The sequence below is a fragment of the Chiloscyllium plagiosum genome, chromosome 30 (assembly GCF_004010195.1).
Source record: "Chiloscyllium plagiosum isolate BGI_BamShark_2017 chromosome 30, ASM401019v2, whole genome shotgun sequence".
In the NCBI taxonomy this organism is placed as follows: Eukaryota; Metazoa; Chordata; class Chondrichthyes; order Orectolobiformes; family Hemiscylliidae; genus Chiloscyllium; species Chiloscyllium plagiosum.
In genome coordinates, this window is record NC_057739.1 from 32587605 (window position 1) to 32614758 (window position 27154).

Below are 27154 nucleotides of genomic sequence, written 5' to 3' on the forward strand. Positions count from 1 at the left end.
TCCCAGTAGCAGCTATACCTTCACTTGTGCCCACTGTGGGAGAATCTGGTAATCACAGGCCTGGCTAGCTATCAGCTGACCTGCAACAATGATACAAGTTTTCCTAAAATCGTAATCTGTGAAGAAATGGCACAGCATCCTATTATTTTTAAAGAGGGAAATGCAGCTTCTAGGAGCTGGGGACTAGTTAGAATTAGAAGGTATTATGCATTCTATTAGATCCTCATGTGCAGCCAACCAATGGGATAGGTTACCCTGGGCTGCATATTAAAATAATTAAGAGTGGTATTCTATTCAGAAATCTCTCCCTCTCAGCCTGAAAGCTGAAATGCAGTTTGACTTTACATCACAAAATTCATATTGCCTAAGTAATCGGTTAAAAATGTGCAAACATGTAATAATCATGTAGTAACAAAAGTAGACAAACAAGTTAGTAGATAACAGGAAAGTGGTGAATAGGAAATTTAAAAGATGTGTAATGTTGAAGTTGGCCTTTTAATTTAAAAACACAGTTAATGACCAGTCCTACATTACAAGCATTCTATATGATAGAAATTTCAAAGTGATTAGAGGGCATATAAGGAGCAAGTTTACATTAGTATCTTTTCTGTTCTGTCTTTTATGAGAGACAATTGCAAAAATTCAGTTGCAAGTCTCCTAACAAAAATGCAGTTGGTTTTACAGTTTGCCTGGGAGAAAGTGAGGACTGCAGATGCTGGAGATCAGAGTCAAAGCGAGTGGTGCTGGAAAAGCACAGCAGGTCAGGCAGCATCCAAGGGGCAAGGGAGTTGATGTTTTGAGCATCAGCTTGATGAAGGACTTATGCTCAAAATGTCAACTCTCCTGCTCCTCGGATGCTGCCTGATCGGCTGTACTTCTCCAACGCCGCATGTTTTGAGCACAGTTTGCCTGCCTGAGGAGCTGAACACAGCTGCTGTCCCAAACCTGTGTCCACAATTTGGTATCAACCAGGTTTCACCCCTTGAATTTTACTTTGAGATCCAAGGGATTGTTAAAATATCTAAAATGTTCTCTCTTTTATTCAAACAAACACTTTTATATTGTCATCTTTAGGGATGTGTTCTTATGCTTTTCACTTTGAGTTGAGTGAGGCAGAGTATATCAGCTGTCAGCATCAAGGGCTGACTGGTCAGATAAAGAATGTTGTTGATCAGAGTGAAGCTCCCTTGGGTACCTGTCGACAATGAACTGGATTGCAACATTATCATATATCTTCCTAAACAGGAAAGAGGGAGACTGATAAAAGAGCGAGAGAGAGAGAGACTTAAAAGCAAGAGAAAGCAATGCAAGTAAAGGTATAAGTCAGGCAATTAGCTGCCATGGTGTCTACTCTAAAACTTTGTGCCAACTACCTACTATAAGGTGATAAGACATAAGAAATGGGAACAGGTGTAGGCCAGTCACCCCTTTAAGCCTGCTCTGTCATTCGATAGGATCTGGCATTCCCTATCTGCTTTCCTGTTTTTTCCCATAACCCTTGATTCTGCTACTGATCAAGAATTTATCTCAACCTTAAACATATAAGGAATAAATGCAGAGAGCCTGAAGCGTGGAGAGATAAGCTAGAGGAGGGTGGGGGTGGGGAGAAAGTAGAGTAGAGAGTTGCAGTGGGAGAGGGACTCCCTGAGATTCTTGTAGAGAGAGGAGGAAAACTTCTTCAAGGCAGGCATCCTTGTAAGAGGATTCGCAGTAGGGTTAATGCTGCCTGAACTGCTGTGCTCTTCTAGCACCACTAATCCAGAATCTGGTTTCCAGCATCTGCAGTCATTGTTTTTACCTCTTAAAAATATAAGACTGTGTCCCCACAGCTCTCTGTCGCAAGGTGTTCCAAAGACACTCAACACACTGAGAGAAGAAATTCTTCTCACCTCAAGTCACCCTCTGGTCCTGGATGCTTCAATGAGAGGAAACATTGTCCCAGCATTTACTCTGTCAGAACCCTTAATCCTGTAATGAGATTACCTCTCATTGTTTACTCCAATGAGTTCAGTCTGTTAAGACTTTATTCATAAGACCATCCCTCCATACCAGAGATCATTCTAGTGAACCTTCTCTGAACTGTCTCCAATAAAATAAAATATGTTCTAAAATGAGGGGACCAAAACTGGTCACATACTCCAGATGTGGTCTCACTAGCACCTTGTACAGTTACAGTAAGACATCACTACTCTCTTACTCCAACCCCCCTGGGGATAAAATGATTAAGATTCCATTAGCCTTCCTGATTATTGCCAGTCAGAGACCTTGGGGTGCAGGGTCATAGTTCCTTGAAAGTGGAGTCGCAGGTAGAGAAGGTAGTGAAGGTGATTGGTATGCTTGCCTTTATTGGTGAGTGCATTGAGTATAGGAGTTGCGGTTGTACAGGACATTGGTTCGGCCACAATTGGAATATTGTGTGCAATTCTGGTCTCCCTCTATAGGAAAGATTTTGTGAAACTTGAAAGGGTTTGTGAAAGATTACAAGGATATTGCCAGGGTTGTCAGATTTGAGCTATAGGGAGAGGCTGACTAACCTGCAGTTATTTTTCCTGGAGCGTCTGAGGCTAAGGAGTGAACTTTATAGAAGTTTTTAAAATCACGAAGGGCATGGATCGGGTGAATAACCAAAGAATTTGCCCCAGCGTAGGGGAGTTCTAGTACAATTACAACATTTAAAAGGCATCTGGATGGGTATATGAATAGGATGGGTTTAGAAGGGCCAAGTGCTGGCTACTGGGACTGGATTAATTTAGGATATCTGTATACCATGGGCATACATTTCTATGACTCTATTACCTGATGTATGTGTGTGTTAGTTTTCTGTGTTGTGGGCACAAGTACCTGCAAGTCTGTTTGTGTTTCAGCGTTCCGGCAGTTTTTCTCAATTTTAAGTAATATTATGTTCTTTTATTCTCCAACTTCACATTTTCCCACTCACTGAACCTATCAATGTCTGTTTGTACTATTCGTATCCCAACATGCCTTTCTGCCACTTTGTCATCTGTAAATCTGTCTTCAGTATATTCATTTCCTTGCTCCAAGTCATTTAATATATTGTAAATACTTGTGGTCCTAGCACTGATCCCTGCAGAACCCCACTCACTGTTTCTTGTCGATGAGCCAGTTCTCAATCTATGTCAATATATGACCTCCAACATTGCCGATTCTTATCTGATGATTTAATCTTTTGTGTGGTACTTTGTTGAATGCCTGGGAAGTCCAAATAAAACACATCTACTGGCACTCCTCTCTCCATTCTGATTGAGGCCATCTCAAAATTTTAATAAATTGGTCAGACACTATTTCCTTTTCATGAAGCCATGCAAACTTTGTTACTTAAATTATAATTTTCCAAAAGTGCTAATATTACTTTCTTAATTGATGTGGAGGTGCCGATGTTGGACTGGGATGGACAAAGTTAAAAATCACACAACACCAGGTTATAGTCCAGCAGGTTTATTTGGAAGTACTGCTCTTTCATCAGGTAGCTATTGGGGCATAGGACACAGAATTTATAGTACAAGATCAAAATGTTATTCATGTGATGTGACGTATTGAACAAACCTAGATTACTGTTAACTCTTTAATCAAAACCTACAACCCCACTCTAAGTGATTAATTAATATGTAAATCCCAGAACATTTTTCAAGACACATTCCTGAGATAACTCAAGCAACTAACACTGGCTCCCAGTGTCCATCAGCTCCCATATCACACAGGTCCAGTACACCACCTGACCCTGCATCTCTATTTTAATTATTTAGTTTGCAATGCAGTTTTTAAAAAAATTCCAAATGGGCATGTGATTTTGTGGAGATTTTTTTCCCTTTCTAATCTCAAATGTAAATTTGTGAATTTTATATCATAACTTGAATCTTTTATATTCATAATTTATAGATAAACATCATGACATCATAATTGGTCATAAATTCAAATCGGAGACCATTCAGCACTTTGTTCATCCAAGTCCCTGCTCTTCCTCATATCCCTTCAATTTTTTTTATTTCAGGTATTTCAGCAGGTCTGGCAGCATCTTTGGAGAAAGAAACCAAGTTAATGTTTAGAGTCTAATGGGCTTCTTTAGAACTGAAGAGTGAGACAAGATTTTAAATGCCTTCATCAAATCTTCTCTCTGTTCAATCTTACTGCAGAAAAGTAAACAGTCTACAGGACTGGCATAGTGGCTCAGTGGTTAGCACTGCTGCCTCACAGCACCAGGGACCTGGGTTGGATTCTAGTTTAGGGAGACTGTGTGGAGTTTGCACATTCTCCCCATGTCTGCATGGGTTTCCTCCAGGTACTGATTTCCTCCCATAATCCAAAGATGTGCAGGTCAGGTGAAATTGCCCATAGTGTTAGGTGTATTAATCAGATGGAAATGGCTGTGTGGGTTACTCTTTGGAGGGTCGGTGTGGACTTGTTGGGCCAAATGGCCTGTTTCCATACTGTAGAGAATCTAATCTAATGTGTCTAACGTTCTAAACCTCTCTGATTTGTTCCTAAAGTATAGGACCCAGAATTAAACACATTACAACAGCCTGAGACAAACTAGTGTCTTAGAAAGAAAGATGGTAGACACCTTTGATTTTGCACTCTGTGCAGGCACTATACGATCGTTTAAGCTTGAAGCATCCCTTTACAAATGGCTGTGTTATGGACCACTACATAATATGCTTGAAAGTGCTCCATTTAAAATGTTCACAATGATATTTCTAAGGAAACTAGTTTTTACATACAGATTTAAGTTGGATTACTTTGTGGATTGTTGTTTGTCATACACAGTGCTCCTCAATCATTCTTCCCTCACTCTGGGGGAGACAGTACTCATTCTGTGCTGGGTATAATGGCCACACATTGCTCCAACCACCTGACTTGAACCAAGTCAAGCTCCTGTCCATGTGCACCCAACTGACTCGGATCATGTACTGTATTTTGCAGCCATCCTGTCCTGTCCCCTGCCACGTCTGCCTGTCTCTCGCTGCATTAAAACTGAACATTTGGTGTTTGTAAAGTTTCCTTTCATTCTTACTTCCACAGTGTATTATTTCTGCATTGAATTTCATATCATGTGTCCACATCTTCCTTCAGCTTGTTTGTATCCTCTTGAATTGTTTTCTTTCTCAATGCATACTACACAAATATCAACCAAACTAATTTGTCTTGCCTTCATTTATTTGTGTGGAAATGTCTGTAGCAATAATGTTCCAAGAATCAAATGCATTATAACAATGACATGACACAAATTCAGTTAAAATAGCTAAATAAAACTTTAATAAGTCTAGTTGCAAATGTACATAAATTGCACAGCCACATATTTAACACAACCAACTTCTTTGTACATTATTACAGGTTAAGTAAGCTGAAGTGAGTCCAGCAAATACTTTAAACATACTTACAAAAGTGTAAGGATATAAAACATACAACAGCTTTCCAAGGGACAAGTATCAGTAAACACCAGTTAATGGAGGTATGTCCTTTAACACTGCGTCGAAGGACAGAAATAATTTGAACTATTTTAAATTCTTTGTTTGCAGCAAGTTAAAGTACTAGACACGTGCCTTAAATTCTGTGATAGTACAATCGCATTTTAAATTCAGTTCTAGAAAAAGTATGATGGCTATTGTTTTCAACATAGCATTTAAAAGCTAGAAATTCCAAAACAACACAATTACTATTTGAACTAACCTGTTCCTGTATCTTTTTTCATTCCAACATTACAGACAAAAATTGTAGATGTCTGTGGATTTTTCATGGACTGGGAATAAGTCTGTATTTTAATCTAAGAACTGCTCATGGAAATAACAAACTCGCAGTATCCCAAGATGCCAAAAGATGCAAAATCTTTGGCATGATGCTATGTTTGAGGAGACTGAGCAGAGTCACCTTTTCGGAAAGCTTCTATCTGCAGACCTTCAGGCCACTGGCATCTTGAAACGTAGTGCTGTTAAAGCTCCTACTGCAGCTTGTTCAAAACACTTTAGGACTTTTACAGAATCTTCTAAATATGTACATTTTTTTTTCAGTGAAAAATCTGCACTTTGATTTTGGGGTCACTAACTCTGTAGCTATGGTGGTGGCACTGCAGTGTGTACTGTGGTATGCTTACTTTTTAAATGTTCACAATTTTTTTTGTTGGTAGATGTGGCTTAATCTGTTAGTCTCCCACCTCAGTCAAATATTACCTCCCCTCCCACCCAACATTGGACCTGATCAGGTGTACTCTAGAACTCTGTGGGAAGCTAGGGAAGTGATTACTGGACCCCTTGCTGAGATATTTGTATCATCAATTGTCAAAGGTGAGGTGCTGGAAGACTGGAGGTTGGCTAACGTGGTACCATTATTTAAGAAAGGTGGTAAGGACAAGCAAGGGAACTATAGATCAGCGAGCATTGGTGATGGGCAAGTTGTTGGAGGGAGTCCTGAGGGACAGGATCTACATGTATTTAGAAAGGCAAGGACTGATTAGGGACAGTCAGCATAGCTTATTGCATGGGAAATCATGTTTCACAAACTTGATTGAGTTTTTTGAAGAAGTAACAAAGAGGATTGATGAGGGCAGAGCAGTAGACGTGATCTATATGGACTTCAGTAAGGCGTTCGACAAGGTTCCTCATGGGAGATTGATTAGCAAGATTAGATCTCACGGAATACAGGGAGAACAAGTCATTTGGATACAGAACTGGCTTAAGGTAGAAGACACAGGGTGGTGGTAGTGGAGGGTTGTTTTTCGGACTGAAGGCCTGTGACCAGTGGTGTGTCACGAGGATCGGTGCTGGGTCCACTGCTTTTCATCATTTATAAAAAATTATTTGGATGTGAACATAAGAGGTACAGTTAGTAAATTTGCAGATGACACCAAAATTGGAGGTGTAGTTTACCTCGGAGTATAACAGGCTCTTCATCAGATAGGCCAATGGGCTGAGAAGTGGCAGATGGAGTTTAATTTAGATAAAGGTGACGTGCTGCATTATGGAAAAGCAAATCAGAACAGGACTTATACACTTAATGGTAAGGTCCTGGAGAGCATTGCTGAACAAAGAGAGCTTGGAATGCAGGCTGATAGTTCCTTGAAAGTAGAGCCGTAGGTAGATAGGGTAGTGGCATTTGGTATGCTTTCCTTTATTGGTCAAAGCATTGAATATAGGGATTGGGAGGTCATGTTGTGGCCGAACAGGACATTGGTTCAGCCACTTTTGGAATACTGCGTGCAATTCTGGTCTCCTTCCTATCAGAAGAATGTTGTGAAACTTGAAAGGGATCAGAAAAGATTTACAAGGATGTTGCCATTGGTGGAGGATTTAAGGTATAGGGAGAGACTGATTAGGTTGGGCTGTTTTCCCTGGAGATTGGAGGCTGAGGTGTGACCTTATAGTGTTTTATAAAATCAGGAGGGGCATGGATAGGATAAACAGAACAAGGTCTCATCCCTGGCATGGGGGGAGGCCAGAACTAGAGGGCATAGGTTTAGGGTGAGAGGGGAAAGATATAAAAGAGACCTAAGGGGCAACGTTTTCACACAGGGTGGTGCGTGTATGGAAAGAGCTGCCAGAGGAAGTGATGGAAGCTCGTATAATTGCAACATTTAAAAGGCATCTGGATGGGTATATGAATAGGATGGGTTTAGAGGGATATATGCCAAGTGCTGACAACTGGGACTAGATCGGATTGGGATATCTGGTCGGCATGGATGAGTTGGACCAAAGGGTCTGTTTCCGTGCAGTACATCTCTATGACTCTATTTCTTCTCCACACACTCCCACATACTCAGGCCTCTAACTCTCCCAGACGTTTCTCTCTGTCTCCATCAATTTTCACTTTGATTTGAGGCATTAAAATGTGATTTACATGGGAAAGCACCACTTCAAGGTCTGTGGCTTTCCGTTTACTGCGCAGGAGTCGAAACACCGAGAAATGATACCTATGACTTTTAGACATTTACCTTTTTAAAGGGCCTCCACAGTTTATAAAATAAATAAAATTAACAATGTGTAGTTTAATTCAAATTACCAACATGGTCTTTTACAGATGCAGAGTATGTTACATGCATTTAAAAACTGAAAATTATAAAACCTTTTTTAAATGCATCTACAAACAAATATTTTTTAAATCCTAAGAAAGGCCATCTTTGTTTAATTGCTACATGGGTATGGCTAGGAATGTTCTGGTTTTAGCAGTGCATTTAAAAAATTTTACTTGTTTTATGCTGTTTATAGGATGTATGGCACGTCTTATTTTTGCTAGTGTGTAGAATTTCAGGACGTTATGTTGTTTTTCCCTTTCGGCTTCTTGCATTCCATAGCAGTGCTTAAATCAGTACACAGAATTATTCCCTCTTTCTCCCCCTCTGTGAAACCACTGAACTGGCTAGTGGGCTTATTATACCGAATCACTGGTGCAGTCATGATACTTGTCATGTGTCAGTGTAGCTAAATACAAACGCAACTTAAGATGCTGCAAATCTGAAAAGTCAATAAGTATAACAAATGGTCTTGAACTACAGAACCACAGATTGCAATCACACAGTGATTTTGTTTGCCTATATAAAGTGGTTTTAATTTGCCACCACTGGCATTTCAGACATTTTTAACAACATAAACAGCAGTTAAAGATGCAGTCACTCTGCCGCGACTTTGAGACAAGCAGTACCAGAAACAGATGTTAACTATATACAGTTTTTCAGATACATAGGATTTTAACACAGTACTGATGCAAAAATTGACTGACACAGTTAAAAGTAAAAATTTTCAGGAGGAAAGTTAATCTTTCTCTTGGGTTTTTAAATACCCTCACAAAACACACACAAAGTATAAATTTTAATAGAACTAATCTTACTGTATCATTTTAAAGGTTTAGTTTTAAAATCAGAATTGTTTTTGAAACAACAGTGTCCATCTGTTTCTCTGGGAACAGCAGAATATGGAAAATGCACCAAGACCATCAATTTGTACAGAAAAGCCTTTTATAGTTAAAGGACTTTTTAAAAGAATATGGTGCATAAATGAAAATAAAACCAACTTAAGAAGTTTTCTGAAGATAACTGACAAGATTAAATAAATATTAAATGCATCCAAAAGTAGTGATTCACAAACTTGGTGAGTACAAGCCTACCATCTGCTTCTTTCACATATCACTTTGATTCAGGAGCTGTATTTTGTATCACTTTCGATTATTCAGTCAAAAAGTCATGTTGTATCAAGCTTTCTCAGTAAGTAACTTCTATGCAGCACCTCCCAAAGCAATCCTCACTCTGATATCAATTTAGTAACTTTCTTGTTGTAGTTTCAAGCCCTCAAAGCATTCTTCTGTAATTAGAGGATAGCTTTACCTCGGTGAACATGTTGAGTAGTAGAATCCAGGTGAATATATGTGAATCCGCATGTTTCCATGAACTTTAACATGTAGCATTTCCTTATAAAAGGCTTCAAAAATAAGAAAATCATATTCCCAAAAAAACTTCATGTGCATGGTAAAAGTGCGATTATAAACACTGAGCGAGAGAGGTGTCAACAGCAACAAGCATCTGCTGAAGCACATGGGAGTTCAAAATTGGAAAATACTAATTATCAGTAAATTAAGTGATACATAACGAGGGAATAAAGCACTGTAGCTTCTATAAAACTGGTGTTTCATTAGGGTCTGTATACCTAATTATAGTGGCAATAAAGTAATAGCCAAACTTCCCAGTTTCTGCTCTGAGGCATTTCACAAGGTGAACTGTTCAGCGGATCCACTTGACGTTGAGGATATTATAGTTGAGCATTAAAAATGGTGAGGCCCAGGAGTAATCAAACAGAATCTGCACTGGTGTAAAACAGAATTTTTCAGCACTGTTTTACGGTTATGGTAATTTCATCTTTGAAATCCGACTGCACGCTAAGTTGAGATTCGACGCCCCACATCTTAAACATTACAGGGGTACTCCAGTGCAACATGTTGGTCTGAAACTTTCCAAGGTTTACTACATTTTTTTTCTGATTAACATGCTTCTTTGTCCAAGTAACCATGTAAAGGAACTTCTTATAAACAAACAAACTTAATCAAAAGATATTTGGACACACGTTTCTCTGTTAGCCTAACTGTTGCCTGTGCTTTAACACATCTTGTGTTGTAAGCACTCATCATACTAATGTCATTTGCAGTTATGGATCATCAATCTAGCAATTGCTGCTATTTCTGAATTCCCCGTTTTCAGTGATTTGTAGTTTAGTGGGATTGGTCGGGGAGATGCCATTGCGGCTTTGCATGCTGTATCGCTCCTTCAGCTGTGACAGGGCACTCATCAGTCGGGCATTAGCTGCATCTAGTGAGACAATGCGTTTCTCCTGTTGAAAACAATGTGTCCTTCAGTTTAAATGGGTCAGATACAGTTATTGTTTTACAAAGAACATAAGTTACACAGACTTATAAAAATGACTATCATTTTTTGAAGATTTCAGCATAAGAGCTCTCAATTAACTTCTCCTGAAGTATACCGTGAACTGAAGTATTCTCCTGAACAAAAGCTAGCCTTGAAGCATTCTAACAAGAAAACAGATTAAGTTAATCTCTGTGGCATCTCCGAAGCCACTAGACTGTTACATTGCTTAGAACAGACCCCACTACCCAATCCCACAAACCGAGCAGGAGGGAATGCTTCAGGATCAAGCTCAAGCTTAAAACCCTGGGAAGGTTGTGACCTGTGCTGTCTCTCTGGAGTTTCCCAAAATTCCCAAAACTTTATGGAGGCAAATATTCAATCAACTGAAGCTAAGAGTTACCATGCGTGCAGGGGATTTAGGGGTGCTTTAGGTTTCTGTAAGCCTTTGGCTTCTTGCAAATTTCTTATTTGTTCTGTTTTGATATTTGTTTGTGCTAATGTACATATCTGAGGTTGGACTGAATTGTAAGGTCTGAAATTTAAGGTCTGCAATTAATTACACAAAAGACATGAAGACACTCTGAAAGCTAACTATTAACTTTAATCTTTTCATAGAGTTTTTTTCTTTACAGGATCACATCCTGTCCCTCCCTAGTTTGGCTATTTTTCTTTCTAAACGCTGAATTCTATTTCCCACTCAAGGATGTTTCTCCTTGATCTCTGTCAATATCTATGCGTAACCACCTGCAAGTTATGTGTAAGAGCAGCTCTGCTCACATGTTTTGCAACACCTTTATTCTAAGTTTACATTAACAAAGACTGCGTTGTCATTCTGCTTCTAAAATTTATTGCTTAACAGTTGAAACAAAGGCAAGTACAGCAAGAATAATCCATTAATAATTCAAATTTGGGGTAATTTATTTTAATTAACATTGGGAGCACATGTCATATAATTGAACAATTGTCAGAATTTTTATGACAAATGGTTTGGAGACAAAATTCAACGCAATTACACTGTCAGCCTGTATCAGTTCAACAAATGCAGCAGAATTACAGGCACCAATTTTAGTACAAGACCTATTATAAAACATGAGAGCCATGCAATAAATCTGACTCACATAAATCAGATTGTGCAGAAAAAATGCAAATAATAAACTGTGGAACCTAATGCAGGGAGGATGATATTATGTAATTAAACATCTCTTGTAACTAGATTTATACTGAGTTTACAGGTCACAAATGTGATCCAGTTGGCAGAATCTTCTCATTTTTCTGGTGAAGCAGGAGTCATGTTGCGTTTGGAATGATTCTCAGGTCAAGAAAACTTACCAAACCCAATGACCTCCTCCAATCTGCCAGTGTGAATGCACAATTTTTCTTTGCTATCTCTTCACTACACCCACCGATCACAACTACAACACGACTCACCTACATGACCTCTTTGCAACCTGCTCAATTGTTGAGGAAATCTACCATCTACTATACAGTCATAGTTTTCACCTTCCATAATAGCTATGCCCTATTCATTCCAGGAGCAAAACAGACCACGATAGCAGCAGAAAGAAAAACATACTTGTCATTTGCCTCCTCACCCCTTATGAGCAGATGATACTGATTGTGACTGCAAACATCAAAACTGGCACTGGCCAAATAAAAATGCAAGATTCAAACCATACAGATCCAACTGAGAAAGATGATAGAAGTTTACAAAATAATGAGGGGTATGGATAATCTGAGTCTTTTTTTCTCAATGTAGAAATGTCAATTACTAAGGGATGTAGGTTTAAGGTAAAAGGAGATGTGAGAGATTCGTTTTTACACAGAGGGCGGTAAATGCCTGAAATGCACTGTCAGAGGAGGTGGTGGAGGTGGGTACAATAGCAACGTTTAAGAGGCACTTGACAGATACATAATTAAGCAGAGAATAGAGAGATTCAAACCATTTAGAAGCAAAAGATTTGTTGTTTAAAAAGGCATCATATTTCCATTTGCAGCAGGGTCGAGAATCAGCAGACACAGATTTAAAGATAAAGATAACATGGGTGTTAAACGCTTTTACATAATGAGTGGGAATGTACTGCCTGAGAATGTGGAGGAGGCAGATTCAATCATGTCTTTAAAAAAGTTTACAAGCATTAAATTTCTTGTTCTTGGAACCAGTTTTGAGGATAGTTTGAAGACGTTGAGACCGTCTCCTTGGAGAGAAGACGACTGAGAGGAGATTTGGTAGAGATTTTCAAAATCATGAGCAGTTTGGATAGATTAAACAGGGAGAAGCTGTTCTCACTCATGATAAGAAAAAAAACAAGAGGCCACAGACTTGAAGTGCTATGCAAATGAAGTAAGGGTGATGTGAGGAAAAAACACTTTTTTTTAACACAATGAGTTGTTAAGCTATGCTGCCTGAAAATGTGGTGGTGGCAGGTTCAATTGAGGCCTTCATAGGGTAATGGATGATTATTTGGATAGAAATGATGTACGGGGATATAATTAGAAGGTTGGCACTCTAATACAGATGAAGCACACAAGGTGGGCTAAGTGACCACCACCTATGCTGTAGCAATTCTGGGATTATTAACCAATAATCCCACAATTCGAAGATAGAATTTTCAGGGCTAAGGGGAAAATTCAAAGTCATTCTTGCAGAGAACTGACATGGACATAATGGATTGAAAGGACTTCTATGATGTGACTATTCCAACATTCAGTGCCTTTATAAATTGATTTTACTATAATCTGTTTCAGACTCGGGAGAAATACTATCTGGAAGTTTTGATTGTGAATACTTCTAGAGGCAGCACAGATATCTATTAAACTAGTTTCTTCAGAGGTAGAATTTGAGGTGCCTCAGCCCAGGCTATTAAATTCCGATTAAGCAAAGATCCAAGCTTTCCTTATGGTTCAGACTGTGCTTGCACACCATCCTGCTGAAGCAGACACCCATTTCTTATTTAGAGGCTGAATGGCTTCCAAGGTAACTTTTGTAGCTTGCTTTTTACCCTCCATTAATTGTTGGGTAGCATCCCCAGTTTATGTCCGACTTTGTTGTATAAAAGGTGAGAAACAGCATCTAACCTGTGCCTCAATGATCTTTTGCTTAGAGTCTACTGCTGCCTGCATCTCTGCATGATCTTTCTTCAGCTCATCTTCAACAGCCATTAATCTATAAGGAGAAAACATAAGCAACACAGCACGTTCAATTAGTTTGGTTTAACTGATCAAACAGACTTTAAAGCTCAGTCAATCAGACAAATCTCTGATAAACAATGTCCATTACATTGTGTAATGAGATACCAACACCGCTTTTAACATTCAACAATCTGTAATGTATTAAAGCAATCCTGTTTAATTGCACGGGAGAAGGTTTTACTGAACTTGAGCCCATAAGAGTCAGAATTTTCCCCTCCCTCCTACAGTTTTGTATTGTTTAAGTACTCCTTCAGTACTTCAGTCACATGAATTTTATTTTTCTGAACATTTTCAGTTGGTGTCAGCAAAGCAGTATTACATCCAAAGCCTTACGACCCAAAATTCACACTTGACTAACAGTGAACAGCAAGAATCCAGCTGAAGTTTCCTTCTTCAATGATCATTTTTCGAGATTTTTTTAATAACCTGTTCAAAGATGTTATTATACCATCGCTGGATCGGATGAGACTTGAACTGGCACCTTCTGGCTCAAAAGGTATGACCACCACACCATATGACCCCCTTAGAATCACTTAATTGTTTTTTTTCTACTTAACTTGTTCAGAGATGTTATTACATACCTCTGCAACAGATGGCACTGTAACCTGGGCCACATCACCTTTATTCTGCCATTTTGGTGGAGATCAGCTAAATCTGGGACCTTGTTAACCTACTGCTCATTTGATTGAGTGAATCATGAGGACAGCAGCAAGTACTTTAAAAAAGTAACTAAGAATAACACTGACTAGCTCTCAAGAAGTCCTTGGATACAGAATAAAACACTGATAATTTTTGAATTTTGATGCAAGTCATATGCAAAACATTCACTAGGATGGGCGGCACGGTGTCTCAGTGGCTAGCACTGCAGCCTCACAGTACCAGGGACCTAGGGTTTGATTCCAGCCTCAGGCGACTGTCTTGTGTGGGTTTTGTTCAGGTGCTTCAGTTTCCTTCCACATTGTGCAGGTCAGATAGATTGGCCAGGCTAAATTGCCCATAGTGTTAGGTGCATTAGTCAGAGGGAAATGGGTCTAGGTGGGGTAGTCTTCAGAGGGTTGGTGTGCACTTGATGGGATGAATGGCCTTTTTCCACACTGTAGGGGAATCTAATCTAATGAATGGAAAACTGGAGGTGATATCTTAAATTTACCTGCAATGTTCTAGCCATCTAATAATTAATAACAATGCAGAGAGGTGAAACTACCTGGAAGTTAATAACTATTCAGAAATGGTTACACTGCTTCCAGGACAAACTGCCAGTCAGATTTAGAACTGTCATTTGTTGCAAGGAAACTAACATCTTCTGTGGTGGCACCACTCTTTTCTTCACATACATCCAGTAAAATTACAGCCTTGTCTCATGGGTATGTCTTTGACTGACTCAACTTGGCACCAATTTTGCTATAACCCCTTCTTCACTTTATCACAAAATAAATGTTGTGCCATACTGTGACTGATAGGGGAAAAAGCACTAGTACGTGGTTTGCAATATAAAATGAAAATATTTCACTCAAGTGCTGATTATAGACAATCATATTCAGCTTAGAATGAATTCGTCAACCAGATTTCTTAAATAAACACAAAATTATCATTCATTATAAACAATCCATTCAAGATTATTCAGATTTGTTTAACACAATTTACGACATGCAAATAAATATTTACCTGCCTCAGACAGGGAGAAGGGGAATAAGGATATCTCTATGCAGAGGTTGACTTTGGCCACAAAGTGTTTTCCTTTTTAAGCATAGTTATTCTTAACAGCCCCCCAAAAAAGGTAAGATGCAGAAACTTTGCAGTTCCAAAGTTTATTGACCTGGTGTTCTTGCATCTGTGGTCAAGTCACTAATCACACTTGGTTATCTCTTGGTCTTGACAGTTACAGGTTGGTCAGGAGAAGCAATATTGACAGTTTGTTCTTCTGGAGGAGTGACTGAAAAAACATCAGATTTCTCCCTGATGTTCTAATTAAGGAGTTTCAGAAACAGGAGACGTGAGCTGAACAGCTTGTTTTGTACCAGGCTTTAGCTGACTGAAAATTGGAAAACAAACTCAGCCTGCAAACATTGTTCTAACAAAATAGCCATGAAACCCCAGATGCAAAACAGTGGAGGTGCATTCCCTGAAGTGAGTGCACAGTGGCTCAGTGGTTAGCACTGCTTCCTCACAGTACCAGGGACCTGGGTTCGATTCCAGCCTTGGGCGACTGTCTATGTGGAGTTTGCACATTCTCCCTATGTCTGCGTGGGTTTTCTCTGGGAGCTCCGGTATCCTCCCACAGTCCAACCATGTTAAATTGCCCATAGAGTTGGGTGCATTAGTCAGGGAAATGGGTCTGGGTGGGTTACTCTTCGTTGGATCAGTGTGGACTAGTTGGGTCGAAGGGCCTGTTTCCAAACTGTAGGGAAATTTATTGGGAATTATGCAGTTTCACATGAATTTCCTTTCATTCATTTTTGGGACGTGTGCATCGCTGACTGGGCCAGCATTTAGTGCCCGCCTGTAGTTGCCCTTGAAGGTGGTGATGAGCTGCCACTTTCAACTGCAGTCCATGTGCTGAACATTGACCCACAATGCTGTTGGGGAGGGAATTCCAAGTTTGTGACCCAGAGACAGTGAAGGAACGGCAACATATTTCGAAGTCAGGTCAGTGTGTAGCTTAGAGGGGAATTAGCAGGTGCTGGTATTCCCATGTATCTGTTGTCCTTGTCCTTCTAGATAGAAGTGGTCATGGTTTGAAAGGTGCTGCCTAAGACCTTTCGTGAATTTTTCCAGTGTATTTTGTAGACGGTTCACACTACTGCTACTGAGCATTGGTGGCGGAAGGAGTGGATGCTTGTGAATGTGGTGCCAGTGAAGGGGCTGCTTTGTCTTGGCCGGTGTCAAGCTTGTTGAGTGTTGTTGGAGCCAGACAAGTGGGGAATATTCCTTCATAATCCTGACTTGTGTCTTGTAGGTGGTGGACAGGTATGGGGATTCAGGAGGTGAGTTATTCAGTGCAGTATTCCTAGCTTCTGACTTGTTCTTGTCACCACAGTATATGGTGAGTCAAGTTCAATTTCTGGTCAATGGTAAAGCCCAGGATGTTGACAGTGGAGGACTCAGTGATGGTAACATCATTGATATGAAAGGGTGTTGGTTAGATTGTTTCTGTTATTGGAGATGGTTGTTGCCAGGCAGTTGTGCGGTGTGAATGTCATTTGCCATTTCTCAGCCCACGCTTAGATATTGTCCAGGTTTTGTTGCATTGGAACATGGATTGCTTCAGTAGCTGAGGAGTCGTAAGTGTGCAAAGTTCAGCACCAATCATTAGTGAACATCCCCACTTCTGACCTCATGATAGAGGGAAGGCCATAGATGAAGCACCTGAAGATAGCTGGGCCTTGGACACTACCCTGAGGAACTCCTGCAAAGAAATGCGGGAGAAGAGATGACTGACCTACAACAACAACCATTTTCCTTTTGTGCATTTCAACCAGTGGGGAATTTGACCCCGATTTCCACTGATTCCAGTTTTGCTAGGGCTCCTTGACACTACACTCAGTAAAATGACATTCTTGAGGGCACTGGAACTTTAAAAAAAATTTCAATGTCTCTTCTATGTCTTGTGATGTCATTGTTCATTGAATTTTTTTTAGAAAAAGTAAACCCATCCAGGCATCTCCACAATTTATCTAACCCAAGTCCACAGAAATTTTTAAGTATGAAGTATATTCATAACAGCCTCCGTATTTGCTACTGTGCATCACAAAACCTTAAGTCTTTACATTAAATAAAATTAGCAGCACTTCTCTTTAAGTGACTACATAATTATTCATGGGCAGCCTTTAAAGACTGAATTTTTTTTCTGTCCCCTCCTTATGAAATATAGGCTGGAAACTTGTGCACAATATTTAATTTCTATCCAGATCAATTCAGTGGTGATTAGGAGAATGTAACACTCAAGTACCTGAGAGGAACATCTGCACTTATTCCTGTTTGTCTTTCAGCTTTCTTCGTGTTACCTGTGCTAAAAAGCAGGTTGATCACCCTATATATCATCCATTAAACCTTTTAGAGTTGTGGATGCTCTTACAACTGTCCTTCCTGCCACTAACTCTCCCTATTCAACTGGGCTTGGAGCTTCAGCAGTCACCTCTGGCTTGCCTGCACTGGTGCTTGGATTCTACCCCAACTAGTAATAAGTAAATCTTCCACCCACTTATGCCCGTGTGCATGCACACAAACCAGTATAGCTGGATTTATTTCAGACCATTTAGTGTATGAAATAGTTTATAGCCAACCTTCCCTAGCTCATTCCAAACGTGCATGTAAGCAATTAAGTAAATATCCCAGAATGCACAATTAATCGAAAAGCTTGAAACCCCACAAACAGGCATCTATCGTGCCAACTAACTTCTGTAACTTGATGGATTCTGCTAGCACCATCCTAACTCAAGAATTGTGTTTGTTGTGACTTTCAGGTACATACTTTCAAATATGACAATATGAAACTGGCTTGGTATGCAATTCCCTTGGAAATACTTGACTAATTGTTCAATAGAATCCTCGAATATCAAAATGATGCATTGGTAATTGGACTCTGTCAACATCAACATTTAGTTCACAATGTGTACTCTCCATAATTCTGCATCACCCCAGGCAAAACAGATGGTTGGCTGCATACCTGCTGATAATGCCTTTCATCTGCACCTCCTTGTCATCTTGTTGTCTGCGAAGTCGTTCCTCGCCCTCCTCCAGTCTGGCTTGGTATTCCAGCATCATCTTTTGTGCATGTTCCTCTTGGTTCTTTAAATGCACCTCATATTCTTCCAACTTCCGATTGGAGGCCCTCAGTTTATCCTGAAGTATGGCAATCTCCTGCTGATACTGATGCAAAGGAGGCATGCTTAGGGGAGATTGCATTTAGTGTCATTAAAGTATGGCCAAGAAATCCAAAACTTTCTATTTTTAAAAACTAGATTTTTTAGTATTCTTGACTGGAGAAATAGCAGATGGAGTTTAGATTACATTAGATTCCCTACAGTGTGGAAACAGGCCCTTCGGCTCAACTAGTCCACACCTACCCTCCGAAGAGCAACCCACCCACACCCATTCCCCCTAACTAATGTATCTAACACTATGGGCAATTTAGCATGACCAATTCACCTAACCTGCACATCTTAATCTGGATAAATGAGAGGTGAGACATCTTGAAAGATCTAATGCAGGAGGGAAATATATAGTAACTGGCAGAACCTGTAGTAAAACCAACATACAGAGGGATCTAAGCATACAGATCCAGTTCCCTAAAAGTCACCACACAAATGGATAAGGTGGTCAAGGTGGCATATGGCATGCTTGCCTTGATCAATCAGAGGGTATAATTTAAAAACTGCTAAGTCATGTTGCAGCTGTGTAGTACTTTATTTAGGTCACTTGTGGGATATTGCGTACAGTTCTGGTTGCCACACTACCAGAGGGAGATGGAGGGTACAGAAATGATTTACCAGAATGTTGCTGCATTTGGAGGGTATTATCTATAAGGAGAGATTGGGCAAATTTGGTTTCATGTGAACGTTGAAGGTTGAAAAGTTTACCAAATTGAGTGGCGTGGATTGAATGGAAAATCAGAGTCTTTTTCCCAGGGTAGTAATATCAATTACTAGGGGACATAGGTTTAAGGTAAATGAGGGTAAATTTAAAGGACATGTGAGAGACAGCTTTTTTACACCAAGGATGGTGAGTGCCTGGAATGTGCTGCCAGAGAAGATGGTGGAAGCAGATACAAAAGCACTGTCTAAGAGGGATCTTAACCAATACACGAATAGGCAGGAAAAAGGAGGATACAAACTGCGTGGAGGCGAAAGGTTTTTAGTGTAGAAAGGCATCATATGTTAGTGCAGTCTTGGGCTGAAGGGCCTGTTCCTGTGTTGTCCTGTTCTTTGTTCTTTATTTCTAAATAAGAAATTCTGCTTCTTGAAGGGTTGTGATTTTGGAAGACTACCGTACAGTGCAAACCATGGTGCATAGATCAGTGAATTTTGGTAGGTAAACTTAAAAGCTGCTAATCTAGAATCGCTTTATACCTGTTACTTCACTGTAGAGCCAACTTCAAGTCCATCCAAAGTAAATTATTTCATTTCCTCTTGCTTTTGGGGATTACTTCATTCCCTCAGCTCACAGTATGAAACATGGTTAATGACTGTACTGTTGGCTTCTCAATGTTTGTAATGAATAAAAATGCATCATTCGCCCTTCTAGGCAAAACAGACTGTACATCAGTAATGGGCGATGTTCAGATAAGAAGCAGGTAAAAGATAAAGCTTTTAGTTCAGCAGTCTGCCATTTTAAGAATATGTAGTGATGCAAGCGTTTGAAATGATAGGTTTAAATGGATTTTTTAAACTAAGCAGCAGTATTCAACTCTGTAGGAAGTAGCTACCATTATAAGTGGTGCCATAACCACAGTCTCTACCAAAATAAAATTGTTTAGCAAAGATGCTTACTTACAAGCATGTTACTTAAGTTTTCAGTTGTTAATTCAGACTCCTCACAGTGAATCACATTTTAGTGATGAGCAATGAACCACAATTAATTATCAATCTGACAGTAAGGGAACGTTTGCAAATAGGTTTGAGAGGGTGAGTGTCATCAAGGTTTTAAAAAAATCAAGGGGATCAGGAATTGATGTTTTACAGTACCAGTCACCAGTTCAACTGGATTGAAAAGTTACAACTGTGTGTTTTGTTTAACATCTGGACAAACAGTGGGAAATATTCAAGTATTCTATAGAAAGCAAAACTAGTAAGCAGCCCTAAACTGTAAAGCCTTTAATTGTGTAGTTAGGAAATTTTAACCAATAAATATACAGTATTAAACTAAAAGAGAGGCTTACACAAACATAAGGAAAAGTGAAACTTAATATAGTTAAAGGTAATAACTTACACAAGGCCAATGGGAAATCACTAATTCATCTCCTCATGGAGCTTATTCTGATGGCCTGCCTAGCCCAAACTCTTCCACCTGAGCAGTTTATAAAGCAGACCCAGGGACCCACTTGTCATGCAGTAGCAATGTCCCTCCCCTTGGACCGGGAGGCTGAGGTACAGGTCTAATCTATTCCAGAGATGTGTAATGACATGTCTGAACAGGTTGATTAGAAAAATAGGTTAAATAAAAAATATATATAAGTCAGAGATAACAAATATATTGGTTACAACCTTTTGAAGTTCCCCAGATGCCAGTGGATTACAAAACTGTATATATAGTAACTTTAGCCAAGAAAGGAGGGATATAGAACACAGAATCTTTAGGTCAGTTAGTCTGATATCATTGAAAAACACTGGGAAACTATTATTAAGGAGATAGAACATTAAAATACAATCAGGCAGAGTGAATACAGTTTTCTGAAAGGAAAATCAAGTTTGACAGATCTGTTCTTTTGAATATGTAATAAATGTGGATAAACGGGAAATATGATGTAATGGATTTGGAGATCCAAAAGACATTCAATAAGGTGTCATATAAAAGGCTACTACACAAGATTTGTGATATTAGGGTGATGTATTAGAGTGGAGTAAGTGTTGCCCAATCAATAGGAAACAGTTGGAATAAATGGGTCATTTCAGATTGGCAAATTGTAACTAGCAGAGAGCCACAGGGATCATTGCTGGCACCTCAACTAATTATGGTCTATATTTATGACTTGGATGAAGGGACTAACTGCTTTGTAGACAAATTTGTTAATGATCCAAAGATAGGTTAAGTGAGCTTGCAAACATTTGGCAGATCAAACATAATATGGAAAAGTGTCAGGCTGTTTGGCAGGAAGAAATGAGAAACAGAATATTATGTAAATGGAGGGAGCCTACAAAATGCTGCAGCACAAAATGATAGGTATATACTTCTACTTATGTTACAATGTTAGCACGCAGATGCATTGAGGATTAAGGAATGCAAATTGAACGGTGACATCTATTGCAAGAAAGATAGTATGTAAAGGCTGTGAAGTTCTATTGCAAGTGCAAAAGGCATGAATGAGGGATATTTAATAATGGCTTTACTTGCATTGAAAACAATTCAGAGACGTTCAACAGGTTGATTTCTGAGATGAAATGGTTCCCTTACGCAAAAAGCTTGGATCTGTACTCATTTGAGTTTAGAAGAATGAGAATCTTATTGAAACATGGATACTAGGGAGTGGGGAGCTTGATGAGGTTGATACTAAGAGAATGTTTCCCTTTGTCGTGGAATCTACAACGAGTGGACACAGTTTAACTATGAATACTCCCGCATTCACAGTGGAGAGTAAAAGGAATTTCTTCTCTAAGGTAGTCTATGGAATCTTTCCCTCAGTGAGCATTGAAGGTTGTTCATTTGAATATAGTCCAGGATTTTGATCATTGAGGGAGCCAGCAGTTTTAAGGAGGACGGGCAGAAGAATGGAAATCAGGACTGCTGTAATCTTATTGAATGGCTGCAGAGGCTTGTTGAGCTGATTGGCCTATTCCTGTTCCTATTTCTTGAGATCTTTATAATTTTATAATGCTCTCTAGTTTCTAGGAAAGTGTTGTTTAGATTGCCAAATTACAAATCTCATTCCATTATTTAAAAATTGGGGAGGGGGGAGGGGGTGTGGGGAACTTGATAACTGCAGACCTGTCAGTTTAGATTCATTTATACAGAAAGCCATTGGAATGTCTTAATCATTGGAGACAGCTTATGTCCAATTTGAGCTAGCTGCATTTAATTTTGAGGTGGTCAGTAATGTGTTGGCTAGGGAAGAGCCTATGGAAGTACCTCTATTCTATTCCACAAGGCTATCGATAAGGTTTGATAAAATAAATTATTTTCAAAAACAATCAGAGGGAAAAAAAAGCAAGGATGTACTATTTAGCTGTTTGAAGCATGTTCTGTCATTTACTGAAATCATGGAAAATCTGATCTAATTTTATGTATCTGCTTTTGCCCATATTCCTTAATACCAATGGTTAATAAAAATCTATCTCAAATCTAAAATGATCAAAGATCAAACATCAACTGCTATTTGCAAACAAATCTTTTGAACTTCTAATGCTCTTCAGGTGAAGAAGTGTTTCTTAGTTTCAGTTCCGAAAGGTCATGAAATTGGCAGCAACCTTTTGATCAGAGTTAGTAATTAGTTGGGAGGAAGAGAGAGAATAGAATAAACAGTGTTTCCTCTGGTAGAATGTAATAAATGGTGTTTACTAAAGGATTTGTTTAGGGGTCTCGCCTTTTAAAAGTATGTTGATGACTTGGGCGAAGGAATAGTGACTAATCCATCAAGATGCCCAGTAAGTTAGGAAGGAACATATAATTACACAGATGGAAGCAGAAAGTTTTTGCTTCAAGAAGGGGAATAAAGAGGGACCAAGTGAATATGTGAAACTATGACCAATTAAATTTATTGTGGGTACGCAGCTACTTCAGCTCTATTTACTTGGCTTTCTATGGTTTTAAAGTATAAATCAGCCATCAGCATGATGTAATCAAATCATGGAGGAGACTGGAGGGATTTAACAGAACTACTCTTTTTCCTGTGGAAGTAGTGGAAATAGTTAAAATGTTCATTTGTTCCAGGGTCTCCAAAATTGTTCTGAGATTTATTAGATTCCCTACAGTGTGGAAACAGGCCCTTTGGCCCAAGAAATCCACACCGACTCTCCGAAGAGCAACCCACCAGACTCCTTCCCCTACATTTACCCCTGACTAATGTACCTAACACTACGGGCAATTTAGCATGGCCAATTAACCTAACCTGCACATCTTTGGACTGTGGGAGGAAACCAGAGCACCCGGAAGAAACCCACGCAGTCACGAGGAGAATGTGCAAACTCCACACAGACAGTCGTCTGAGGCTGGAATCGAACCTAGGACCTTGGTGCTGTGAGGCAGCAGTGCTAACCACTGAGCCATCGTGCCGCCCAATGTAAAGATGTCTCCTTTTGTTTTTCCATAGCTTCGGTAAAGTCACTGTAGGGATCAGCCTAAAACCACAAAAGGAGACTCCTGCTCAATGGAGCAGATGTACTAATGGCAATTCAGCTGCCTGATTTCAGTCTGTAGATTGGCTAAAATAGAGGGGGACGCATGATTTGTTTCTATTTTCCAACTGGTACTGAAGATCAAAATTCCTGAGTGCAATCTCATGGTTCTAATGAAAGCTTAACATGCCCTTTAAGCTGGCAGAAATGACAGTCTTTCTTTATTACATGGTAGCAAAAATATATAATTTCATGTTATAATCTAATTCCCCAGTCACCATAACTTGCAAAATAGATGAGCAAAACCATGTATAATGTCACTAAACAGATTAGAATTTTAAACAGCCAATTTGAAATAAATAACTGCTTTTAGCATCTCATTCTTTTTTTTTAATTTTTATAATATGACACTATTATTTCATCACTTAAAATGATCAAACTATCCTTCTGTGAACTGGAAGTTTTGAAAGTCAAATTAAAATATCTGAAATTATCATATACATGCGAGTTAATGTGCAAGAGAAAAAGCAGACAGGTTGTGCAACAGAAAAACAGCACCTTTTTAATGCTGTCTGGTAACTGACATTACCTTCTCTATCTGGCTAAATTCCTCTTTAGGTCTGACATCATCCCTGCGCTTAGAGCCTGGGTCCACTGTTTCGTCATCTATGAATTGCATATTCATATTCATCAGCCATGCTGCAGTACGGTCCACTGAGGACAAGGCATTTGCAGGTGAGGGGGCCTAAAAAAGCATGATAAAGCTCAGCTTTGAATCTGAATATGACACAAAAAGATCAAGCAGAGGAAGTGAAGCAATGCAGACCTTTCAATGTTTAGTACGTTCAAATGGAGCCACTTTAAGACCAATTCTTGATTTACAGGAAAAGAAGTTTTTATCTAGCTTCTTAAAAAGATTAGATTTATAATAATGAAATACTCTGCAGCTGTGTTACTGGTTCAGCTAGTACACATGCAATATTTCTATAAGGTAAAAGGATTTACTGGAACAGAATGAACCAATGTCTCGAGGAGGAGTCACAGCTATAAGTGTGCTGTGACTACAGGAGGTCAGGGGTAGGAATCCTGCATGAACAACCCCCAAGACATTTGAAACTATCAAAGACAAATCAGGCTTGCTTGATTGTCACCATATCCACAAAAATCCACTCCTACCACCACTGACACCCAATAACAGCAGTGTGCACCATCTACAAGATGCACTGCAGAAATTCACTAAGGCTCCATATGCAGCACCTTATACATCCATGACCACCACCATCTAGGACAGGGGCAGCAGATACATGGGAAAAATATTACTATTTCTTCAGTGTTGCTCACTCAAAATCCTGGAACTCCCTCCCTCAAGGCATTGTGGGTCTACCTACAATATCTGGACTGCAGTGGTTCGAGAAGACAGCTCACCACCGGCTTAATGGCAACTGGCAATAAATGCTTGCCCAGTCAGTGATGTCCACATCCATGAATGAACAAGACAAAGAATCTATTTTAACTTATTGAACATTCTATTCATTTTCCTTTGACTATGAGTGTGAAATCAATTTCGTGTATCTATTCAATAATGTTTTAATTACAATTGCGATAAAAATGTGCTTTTGCCCCTTCTCTTGCTGATAAACTCTTGGCCACTAAACGTTTTGGTTGAAGAACAATCAACTATCTCTAATCATCATGACACTGTCCTTCTGCACTACTTGGTATACTCTAGCAATAAGACATTAAGATCCCGAATTCCTCTTTCTTGGAATTCAAAAGTATGGATCGTGTAACCAGTTTAAAAAGTAACATTTTGTATGTGGACAATAGCTGAATAGTCCAATCCTGGAACTGCAGACTCTGCCGCAAATGGGGCAGGTGGTGTTTGAGGGGTCGAATGGGTCAGACAGTCTGGATTCTGCAAGCTCTTTCTGCTCCTTGCCTGTGACCTCCACGTGCTCCACTTGGTGACACTCAAAGTGTTTGATGCCATCACAGATGCTTCTCCAGTTTGTGCATTCTAGGGTAACTGATTCCCACAAATCAGTGGGGATATTGGGTTTATTTAGGGAGGCTTTCAGGGTGTTCTTGTAGCATTTCCTCTGCCCTCCTAGCGATCACTGATCATTATAGAGCTTAGAGTTGAGAACATTTTTAGGGAGTGTTGTGTTGAGCATACAGACAGTGTGGCCCGCCTACTGCAGCTAGCTGTGTGGGATGCATGTGTCAATTTTGGGCATATTGGCCTGGGAGAGGATGCTTATGTTGATATGCCTATATTGTCAGTGACTTTGCAGTGCCGGTTATAACTTGCCAGGGATTTAAGGTGTCTATTGTACATGGTTATATTCTTGATACATTGAGGAGGGGGGGGGAATCCATAAATGCTTTGTAGATCATGAGCTTGGTGTTGGGTTTGACGTTAAACACTGTCCATTGAGCATCTGAAATTTATACTGGTATGTTGACTATGAAATCCACCATCAACTCTCATGTTTGCTCACACTGGGAGGAGAAAGTGAGGACTGCAGATGCTGGAGATCAGAGTAGAGATTGTGGTGGTGGAAAAGCACAGCAGGTCAGGCAGCATCCAAGGAGCAGGAGAATCGACGTTTCGGGCATAAACCCTTCATCAAAAATGCATTCCTGATGAAGTGCTTATGCTCATAACATCGATTCTCTTCCTTGGATGCTGCCTGGCTGCTGTGCTTTTCCAGTACCACGTTCTCGACTCACACTGGGAGGAGGCTCCTGATGTATGGGAAATTATCTACTTTGTTCAAGGACTTGTTGTGGATTTTGATGATTGAGTCATTGTGTTGCAGGAGTGGGCTGCTAGAGAACCTTTGTTTTCTGGATGTTTAGTCTGAAGCCCATTTTCTTCAGTTAATGTGTGATGATGGTTTCTAGCTTGGCCTCTGAGCACACATGCAGGTGTTGTCTGCTTACTGCAGCTCAATTACAGAAGGTTGTTCCAGCCTGGATGCAAAGGTTGAGCAATTTTCCTCATTTTGGGTCATAAAGAGCAGTCCCCACCAGCTAGAAGAGTGACAGAGAGGAGGGTTGGACTGATGGCCTACTTACCAGACCATAGTGATATGGAATCTCTGACCCTGACTGCCCCAGAGGATGATTGCCTGTATCCAAGCTCCTGGACCGAGATCAGACTCTATGTATTACTGCTGGTGTTAGGATACACCCTGCTTCACGGAGGACTGCATCCCTTTATATTTTGAGACATGGCTATTTGTTTGAAGCATGTGGTGTGTGTTTGCCATAAAAACTACTGGCAACTACTCCAGATGTGACATTGATGTTGCATGGTGCCATACAGCAATATGTTCACTCCTTTAACTGATTACTGTCAGTAGCCACGATAGTCTGGCTTTATGGTTGCACTAAAGGACATACAAGACTGAAGTACTATAAGCATGTAAGTTCTGAACAAGATGGTGAAGTCTGGCAAGGTGAAAAGGCAAGAGTATCCACAAATAGGCACGAATTGAGAGAGCTCTAAGAGCACAGGCAAAGAGACCTGAGGTGTATCATGCTCTGATCCATAAGATGGGAGCGTGACCTTGTTTGCCAAGCAGTCTGACAGTAACATTACAATGAAACATATTGG

General features: G+C 39.7%; 1 protein-coding gene across 11 annotated transcripts in view; it reads right to left on the reverse strand.

Annotated features, from left to right (window-relative positions):
- Window positions 1–7557: 7557 nt before the first annotated feature.
- Window positions 7558–27154, reverse strand: part of LOC122564877 (disabled homolog 2-interacting protein-like) — a 684630-nt gene continuing 665033 nt past the window's right edge. For 10 of the 11 annotated variants that reach the window (XM_043720268.1, XM_043720274.1, XM_043720269.1 and 7 more), the window contains 4 exons: window positions 24122–24277; window positions 18213–18415; window positions 13433–13520; window positions 7558–10322 (listed from right to left, as the gene is read on the reverse strand). In XM_043720268.1, the coding sequence (XP_043576203.1) occupies window positions 10155–10322; window positions 13433–13520; window positions 18213–18415; window positions 24122–24277 (615 nt within the window). In that variant the 3' untranslated portion in view covers window positions 7558–10154. The remainder of the gene's footprint in view (window positions 10323–13432; window positions 13521–18212; window positions 18416–24121; window positions 24278–27154) is intronic. The other variant, XM_043720272.1, reaches the window with a different exon arrangement.